At 41.2% G+C, this 9,468-nt stretch overlaps 1 protein-coding gene across 2 annotated transcripts in view; it reads right to left on the bottom strand.

Moving 5' to 3' along the window:
- Positions 1–848: 848 nt before the first annotated feature.
- The window catches only part of dscama (Down syndrome cell adhesion molecule a), a 99,629-nt gene continuing 91,009 nt past the window's right edge, over positions 849–9,468 (bottom strand). Inside the window, exons 27-33 of one of the 2 annotated variants that reach the window (XM_086057404.1) lie at positions 8,441–8,617; positions 8,319–8,349; positions 8,130–8,245; positions 7,864–8,022; positions 5,895–6,092; positions 5,440–5,742; positions 849–2,797 (exon numbers count right to left, since the gene is read on the bottom strand). In XM_086057404.1, the coding sequence (XP_085913530.1) occupies positions 2,418–2,797; positions 5,440–5,742; positions 5,895–6,092; positions 7,864–8,022; positions 8,130–8,245; positions 8,319–8,349; positions 8,441–8,617 (1,364 nt within the window). In that variant the 3' untranslated portion in view covers positions 849–2,417. The remainder of the gene's footprint in view (positions 2,798–5,439; positions 5,743–5,894; positions 6,093–7,863; positions 8,023–8,129; positions 8,246–8,318; positions 8,350–8,440; positions 8,618–9,468) is intronic. The other variant, XM_086057405.1, reaches the window with a different exon arrangement.

Genomic DNA, 9,468 nt, shown 5'->3' with positions numbered 1-9,468 from the left:
TGGAAGACTTCAACTGTGGCTGAGGACAATAAAAGTGAAGTCAACACCCGAAAAATTATTTGCAATATGTTCTACGTGCCTTCACACGTCTAAACCTGGCATTCGGATTAATATTGCGTTCGTGGAATATGAGTTAAGCAGCAAAATCCACCCATTTTTGTCCATCTCAGGGGGCAGCCATTTTGTCACTTCTGTCGACTGAAAATGGCATCACAGTTGCTCAGGGCTCGGATAACGACCAATCACGGCTCACCTGGCATGATTGGTCGTTATCTAAGCTCTGAGCAACTGTGATGTCAATTTCAGTTGACAGCAGGTAGCAAAATGGCCGCCACCAGAGATGGACAAAAATGGGTGGATTTTACTGCCTAATTCAAATCCCACAACCGCAGTTTTTATCAGAATGCCATATTTCGACTTGTGGGTCTGCATAGAACATATTCTTGTAAATACATTTTTTTAGTTGACTTCCTCTTTAACAGCAATTAATTTATAGGTCTTTATTTTGTAGCCTTGTAAGGTAAGTGGGATCCAATAGCAAGGAATAAATTTAAAAGAGAAATAAATAAATAAAAAGAAACCTTGCCAGTTTTATTCCAGTCTGGAGGTCCCAGATTGGAAGTTTGCATCAGTTTGTAGTCGATTCAATTTAGTGGTTGAATGAGAGAACACCATTGCCACCTGCAGGCGTATGAGTGATCCACAGCTGTGGATAGCCGACGACTCACCAACAATTGAATGTTCATCAGTACACCTTTCTCTCCCCTCATCTCCGATAAAGCGCCATCATCAACGCGATCAACACGATTATCATCAGGGTCATTCATGTCAAACTCGTGCAGAACACATTGGGGAACAGCCATTTTATTAAGCAAATTTGAATTTTGTGTTAGTTTATCTTTATTCCAGTGCCACCACGGTGAACACCGACGTTAAAAAATAAAATGTGACATTGTTGTTAAAAACTAAACATCAGAACGAAGACAGTTAGGAATGAAACAAATCATAGAAACCGACAGAGTAACCTCACGGAAGAATGGTTAATATTCTTCTCCCTTCAGCAATAAATGTTAAAGAAACAGAAGGTCAAAACGCGCCAGGGTAGCCCACAAAAGAAAACAAACAAACAAAAAAACATTTCTCATCATATTATTTTTCGGGTTTTTCCCAAATTCTGTATATATATTTTTGTTTTGAATGGGGGATCCGCTGGATTGTCTCACATTTCTTTTCCCTGTAGAGGAGCATCACTGCAATGCAGCAACAGTAGATCTACTGAGGAGAGTGAGAGCCCCGAGGACTCTTCCTAGTGCACTGAGAGAAGGGGAATCTATTTGGACACACTCAAGTTGGGGCGCTGTGAAGTGCCAACCATTAGTTGTGGAAACCCGCCATGTTCTAGCCTAACACCACTCACCACCCTGGCACACAAGCAGTGGCAAACTACCTGAAGACATAGCTGGAATGTGTCCAGTACACTCACAACATAGTTATTTTTCATCATTACAGTACAGTATAGAGCAATAGTTTTCATAGACTTTTCTTTTTTTTTTTTTTCATATTGCACCATTGGAGAATGGGACACAGAAAGATCGACAGACGCCATTTCCTAATTAAAACAAGATGTGTGCAAACATGACTAAAGACTTTATTAACCAAATCAATTCTTCCCTGTAATATCCACAAATAAAAGTGATTTCTCTTTTCATATATATATTTATAGTAATAAGAATAATAAATCTTCACATTGGATCATTTCATAAGTGTGACAAATTTCTTGGCTGGGCTGTCCAGCTATGATGGTAATCGTCATTGTCTTTGAATTGGTCAGTCCCCATGCATCCATAGGAAATAGATTTTTTTTTTTTCTTCAAAAAAAGTAACAATTTGAGAGCAGCTGAAAAGTGAACGGGTGTCAATTTCTTTTGTTCCAAGTTTCATTCAGTGATATTCCATAGGAAAAAAATGACTTCTCATCCTCATCTTCCACTCCAGAAAAATAAACAAAAACATGTCCAAGTTATTATGAAAACATTGTTGCTATGGTAATCAATTTTGAATGATTATTAATAGATGTCAACTAACAATTAATAATCACTCATCAATTATAAAGAACGAACAATAATGAAGAGTAAATAACGTTCCCCCAGTTACTCAGTTTGGCAACACTCTGGCTGCAGTCATTTCTGATTGAGTGATTTTTTCCCCCCCCCATTTTCAAGTGAAAAAAAAGAAAAGAAATACAAAGAGGAGATGAAAGGACATTCCAAAATAAATAAAAGTAGATTAGTAAACCTGACCGCACCCTTGGAGGGCCCGGACATATATACAGAACTGCGTGGTGAGTCAGTTTACTGCACTTGAGTGTTAAGTCCAGTGTTAGAGTGAATTCTAATCCCGTCCAAGAGCCCCTGCTGTTATACCAGCGTGTAGGATTTAGCGTAGGGATTGCTGCTCTGTTTGAGATGTCCTCGGGAGTCCAGCAGGGACTCCTGGGAGGTACTGAGCTTGGCGGCCTGGGCCAGCTCGGAGCCCTCTCTGTGGGGGAGTGTGGCGGCTGAGCCGAGCTGTCGCTGGGCCGCTGGGTCCCTGCTGGCCTGAGGGGCCTCTGTGGGTGTCGGGGGCGCCATGCGAGAGGGCCGCTTCAGCGAGCGACTCTTTTGGGGCTCCAGACAGGCCTGGCCCATGGCCGCTCTCTCCCCGCTCGCCGTCCCCCTGGATGACCCTGAGCAGGACATGCCTCGGTTTAACAGGAAGTCCATGCGCAGGTAAGGAGGGAGGTGAACCAACTCGCCCCCTGTGGGACAAAACACACAGATACGCTGTAAAATACACAGCTTGTATTTTTTGGGCCTTAAAAGGGAAGTCAACCCAAACATATTTTTTTCAAGAATATGTTCTATGCAGGCTCACTAGTTAAAACAAGGCATTCTGATAAATATTGCATTTGTGGAGTAAGAGTTAATCCACCCGTTTTTAGCCATCTCTGGGGGCGGCCATTTTGTCACTTGTTGACTGAAAATGACATCATAACTGTTCAGGGCTCAGGTAAGGACCAAGCACGGATGACCTCTTTTCTGAAGCTGAGCCGTGATTGGTCTTTACCTGAGTCCTGAGCAGTTGTGATTTTCAGTTGACAGAAGTGACAAAAGGGCCGCCCCCTGAGATGGTTAAAAAGGTGTGGCTTTTTCTGCTTAACTCATATTCGACAAACGCAATATTAATCAGAATGCCGTGTTTCAACTAGTGGGCCTGCTGGGAACATGTTCTTGAAAAAAATGTGTTTGGGTTGATTTCCCCCTTCAAACAGTATTTTAAGACAGCCCAAAACATTTCTTGAGAATAATATTTTCGTGTCTCCACTAATGTTAACACGGTATTTTGATTGCAATTGCGTTTGTGGAATATTAGTTAAGCAGTAAACTCGACCCGTTTTGGCCCGTCTCAGGGGGCCGCCATTTTGCCACTGAAAATGACATTACAGTTACTCAGGGCTCAAGTAACGACCAATCACGGCTCACTTATTTGCCGAAGCTGAGCCATGATTGTTTTTTACCTGAGCAACTGTGATGTCTTTTTCAGTCGACAGCAAGTGGCAAATTAGCCACCTCTTGAGATGGACAAAAACGAGTGGATTTTACTACTTCAACTCATATTCCACAAAGGTAATATTAATTAGAATGCTGTGCTTAGACTAGTGGTGCTACATAGGACATCTTATTGTAAAGAACATTTGGGGGTTGACTTCATCTTTAAATTCAGCGCCAGACATTTTCAGACCCTCTTTTACGTTTGAAAAATATTTAAAATGATATGAATAAATTCCTGGGATTGAATAGCTTTACTGTGAAAAGACGAATAAATATTTCCTTGGCAGTGAATGAGTTGAATAAATATTGATTGATTAACTCATTCTATCTCAAAGACATATTTATAGGTCAAGACATATTTATATGTCCTTGGCACTGAATAAGTTAAGTTGGAAGAACTTTAAAATATATATTACTAACATTTATGGAAACAATGTTAGTTAGCGCATCAAAGGAAGCAAGTTGTTTTTACTTATATCTTTAAGTTGGGGTTCAATAAAAGGGACAACTGTTCTGTAAATTCTTATTTCTTTGGGTTAGGGTTAGGCCAAATGCAGGAAAGCAAATTTTCAGCAAAACTGAAAACAGTTGAATTTTTTTAAATTACCCAACTTAAAATGTTATCGAAGTTTGTTGCATTGAAATTTTCAGTTCACCAAACATTTTTCGTACATGTACCTCCCCTCTCCATTTGTGAGGAAGAGGGACCAAACCCTGCCGTGAGTAATTCACATTCCACCCCTAAAAATGACCTGTAACTGCCTATAAATACCACAACCTGGCGGCAAATGACTACTTTTTCTAAATGAAGCCTCTCAACTCACTTCAAATTGTTTCCTTGGCAGCAAGATGCCACCAGATGGCGCAATAGCATTATAGTTTTTGCTTGGGTCTGAGCAAAAAATGATTGAATAGGTAAGTTTTGCAGCAAATAACGAAGAATAGGTTAAAACAAACCAGCAAATAGCCTAATTCTGAACTGTGAATATGTGGGGACTCACTGTATAAGCATCCAGAGCTAAGGCCATTAGGGTTGAGCAGGGGTCTTAAATCTTGCTCCTCGAGGGAATTTGAGACTATTGCGTCTACTGTAATAAAAGTATGGATCCAGAATGTTTTCTTATATTTCTTTTTTAAAGCACAAATCTTAATCACGAAGTTGAGGAGAGTGTGTAAAGTTGCAAAGGCCATTAAAGTGTCTTGTCATTTATCCAACTGACCAGTGAACAACAAAAGACTTCAATGAAAACTCATCATTTTGGACTTACTGCTGGCAACCACAGTATCAAATTGGAAGTTGATGTTCAGCATATTTAAAGAGAAAGTCAACTCTAACATATTTTTTTCAAGTATCTCTTGTACGTAGTCCCACTAGTTAAAACCAGGCATTCTGATAAATATTATGTTTCCTCCCGTTTTTAGCCATCTCTCGGGGCGGCCATTTTGTCACTTCTGTTGACTGAAGATGACATCACAGTTGCTCAGGGTTCAGGTAAGGACCAATCACAGCTGACCTGTTTTCTGAAGCTGAGCCGTGATTGGTTGTTAACTGAGCCCTGAGCAGTTGTGATGTCATTTTCAGTAGTTAGGCAGAAGTGACAAAATGGCCTCCCCCAGAGATGGCTAAAAATGGGTGGATTAATTTATACTCCAGAAACACAATATTAATCAGAATGACGTGTTTCAAGTAGTGGGCCTTCTGGGAATATATTCTTGAAAAAAATATGTTTGGGTTGACTTCCACTTTAAGGGATTTGAAGTTTTAGTGTTGTCAGGAAGTTAAAAATGTTAGTACGTGTCAATGTTAAGTGAGGATGTGCTCTGTGGGCTCTGGCAATAATTGCCTCACCCGGTCTGTGGGCCTTGGGCACGGCCATGTTCATGACCCGGCTGACGTCCTGAGGCTTGGGCGGGGAAGCAGTGAAGCGGCAGATGCCTGACTCGGACGGCGTGCTGGACGTTAGGCTGTCAGTGTAGTCGTTGGTGCCGGCCGTCATTTGCTCCGAGGAGGTGTCGGAGATGAAGCACTCGGTGATGGTGAACTTGGCGTGGCGCAGCTGCTCCTCCATCTTGGCGTGCTCGTAGGCTCTGGCGAGCTCCTCGTATGTGGAGGAAGCGCTCTCCGTCGACACCATACTGCTGCGAGCACGGTCTAAATGCGAGCCCGAGGTTAGGGGAGGATATTAGTGTACAGGGTCAGTGGTAGAGTGTTTGTGACGTAAGGATACATTTTTAAAGGTAGCAGAAAATGCGATGATGTTACTGATGTTAATGACACCGCCATGCATAAAAATAGATGCTGACCAGTATCCTGAGATGGGCTGACACTGTAGCTGTCACTCTCCTTGTCGACAGAGCCTGCGACCCTTGGCGTGGGCAGCCTCCAGTCGGTGCTTAGCGTGTGGGAGGAGACTTGAGGATGCGGGCGGTTCAGGGTCCATTGGCTGGCGTACCGGTTGCGAGCAGCTGGGCCTGCTTTGGCTGTGCGGCGGGCAGTCGGGTCTGAGAGGAAGAGTGAAAGTTGATGTGTTTATACAAAATATTGGAGCATGACATACATTTCAGTCATTTCTTTGGTAGTAAATGCAACTTGAATAGATTAAAGACTTATACCGTCTATTAAAGAATGGCTACAACATTCCCCAAAAAAGGTTACGACACTCAGCATTGAATGAAGAAGGTTGACTTAAATATCCATCCATCCATTATCTGTACCGCTTCTCCTCACAAGGGTCGCGGGGCGTGCTGGAGCCTATCCCAGCTGTCTTTGGGCAGTAGGCGGGGGACACCCTGAACTGGTTGCCAGCCAATCGCAGGGCACACAGAGACAAACATCCGCACTCACAATCACACCTAGGGGCAATTTAGAGTATCCAATCAACTTACCATGCATGTTTTTGGAATGTGGGAGGAAACCGGAGTGCCCGGAGAAAACCCACGCAGGCACGGGGAGAACATGCAAACTCCACACAGGGAGGCCGGAGCCGGGATCGAACCCACGACCTCTGAACTGTGAGGCGGACGTGCTAACCAGTCGACCACCGTGCCTGACTTAAATATATAATTGCAAATTGTTTTGAAATGATACATTCAGGCACAGCAGAGTGAACTCAGTCTCACGCTAGTCTCTTAATATTGTATGCAGCAGTTTTTCTGTTTGGAAATTTGAATTCTACATTAAGAACCCAGAGGTCATATTAGTTGACTAAACATTTAGACATTCACAAATGCTTCACAAGAAAATGACATTCTATATGCCGCCACTTGCATCAGGTCTTGAACGCTCCAATCTTTACTGTAACACCAAATCTATACTGACTTGCTAGATCACAGCTGATGTGTGGCTGCCACTTAATATGATGAGGTTTTTAGTGAAAAAAAATATTGCAGCAAACATGACTCTGCCCCAGCGCACAAGACAAAGTTCAATGTTGGATGAGTTTGGCGTGGAAGAGTCTTGACTACAACCTCACCAAACACATTTGTGATTAACTAGAAGCTATTTAGTATGTGATGTCATGAACGTTTAAGTAGTGATGCTGAAGTACATGTTAATTTGTCCATAATAGTGGTGGGTAAAAATAAGTAGAGATATAACGATATTCAAACGTCACGATACGGTATTATCACGATATGAACCTCGTGATACGATAATTATCACGATATTGTGGGGAGGTTGGCAATATAAAAAAGCTCACAATATTGCATAAAATCTTATAATCTTGTAAAAAAAGCAAAAAAATATAGATTTTTGTTTTTAAGGTGATGCTGTTTCTTATTTTTGCAGAATAAAATTCTGATAACTGAGAAATTGTTAGATTAATAAAAAGATAATGAATAAAATAACTTATTTTGTTGGGTCCCTTAACGCTTACAACAATAAAGATATGAATTGCAAGCAGAACATTTGACTATTTTACAATACTTTGTCCATGGCTCAATAAAGTGAAAATTGGCGAAACTGGTCAGATTTTGTTGCCGATTTTTGGGGGGCAGTTGTGGGGGATGTTTGAACATCATTAAGTTTGTCTTATGTAGTAAATTGTTAATGTGTAAACAAAAAAAAAGTTAAAAAAAAAGAAAGGCCATCCGATTTTAAATGAGCTAATATTGACCGATTAATGGGTCAGATACAGTACAAGTCAAAACCATGGTCCATATTGGATTACTGAAAAGTGACTTTGTGGCTAAATAATCCACAAAATGAACAATAGCCTCCAATTCAAATCTCGGTAAATTGCATATTTTTTGAAGTTAAAAAAAGGGTCCGTACTGGACTTACTGGTTCCTGGTCTGGCATCAGACACGTCTACCAGAGGACCGGTGGCCTGGGAGAGGGACTGGTAGTGGACAGTGTGGGTGACTGTGGATGACTTCTGTTTCTGGGTTTCCCCAAAGTCGTTATCAGTCAGTAACACAGTGGACCTGTCGTCTGCAGAGCAGTAACAAGGGCAAGCTCAGAAACACGATCATTGTTCATGGAACTGATGACTTATTCGAAAATGTGTTTCAGCAGTGGTATGCTTATGATGTGCTTACCAACAGTCTCCATGGTGTCTCTCTCCTCAATTAGAAGCTGAGCTCTGGGGATGTCGATGTGCATTCGGAGGGTTTGCTGCTGTTTGTTGACTGGTTCTGCTGGTCGGGTGTTTTTACTGGGAAGCATAAATGATTTTTTTTATGACAAGCCCTTCATTAAGCGGAATGATGCTAAGGCCAGACTCTTACCTCATTAGCATCTCAGCCAAACTTTTGGCATCTAGGCAACAAAATAAGGATACAATATTTAATATGCTGTGTGAAGATGAGGAAAGGGTCGCACAAGACGCGGGTGCCCTCTGCTGTCTCACCTCGCAGTCTCTTCAGCCTCTGCTCTCGCCTTCTCCTCCTCAGTACCAGCAGGCCGATGAAGATGACAACAATTCCCACCAGCACGCAGGAAATGGTCACCATCATCTTCAAACCTTCGCCACCTCCAGAGGTGTCCTCACTCACATTGGGTGCCTTCACCAGTGGGGCAATGGTGCCTGCAAAGGAGTCATTGTGTTATGATATTGCCCAATTGAAATATCACTGGAGAAGATAAAAAAAAAAAAAAAAAAAGGGAAGATCCACATATACTGTAATTAGTGCAGCCATGAGAAATGTTAAATGAAGAGGGTTTTGGAGTTGGAGTTGAAGTTGTAAACGTAGGTCGGTGCTTTGGATAGTGGCCAGCAGAACATTGCTGACCCTGACGGCTCACCACTGCCATAGAAGACAAACTTTATGTGGTGCAGCAGGTGAATCGTGTGGCACAGTGTGGATGATGAGGGCCATACGTAGCTATTCTGTCAAACCTTTATTCTAAAAATTTCAAAATACAATCCCCAAATTCAAATTTTGGGGCATTTACCTTATTTTTTTCCCACTGGTTCATACCCGTCCAACTTTAAACTGTTCAGCTAATTCTTATTCCTATCTTTTTTTTTTTTTTTTAATTTCAAAGTAGAAGACAAAAATTGTCATCCACCCATCCATCCATTAGTGGAACTCTTTATCCTCACTAAATTTAAATAAATAAATAAATAAATAAATACATAAACAAAAACATCTAATTTCCAAATTTCTTGGTCAATTAAAACCATTCTAACTTTAATTTATTCAGCTCATTCCTATCTTAAGTTTTTCTATTCTTCTTCAAAATTTCAAAATAAAAGCTCACATTTTATTTATGTCTTATTTAATTAATTTATTGGATTATTTCCATTCCCAAAACGTTCACATTTTCAAAATAAAAGCAACATTTTAAGTTTTATTTTAAATATGTTTTACTTCTGTACTCAATTACAATTGCCCATAAAAGTTAAAACGGTTCTACAGGCCAAGCTCGTTTCGC

Source organism: Filicampus tigris, chromosome 17 (assembly GCF_054856515.1).
Source record: "Filicampus tigris isolate MCC_2025a chromosome 17, RoL_Ftig_1.0, whole genome shotgun sequence".
NCBI lineage: Eukaryota > Metazoa > Chordata > Actinopteri > Syngnathiformes > Syngnathidae > Filicampus > Filicampus tigris.
The sequence above is the reverse complement of the archived record's forward strand: the minus strand, read 5'-3'. Positions and strand labels throughout refer to the sequence as shown.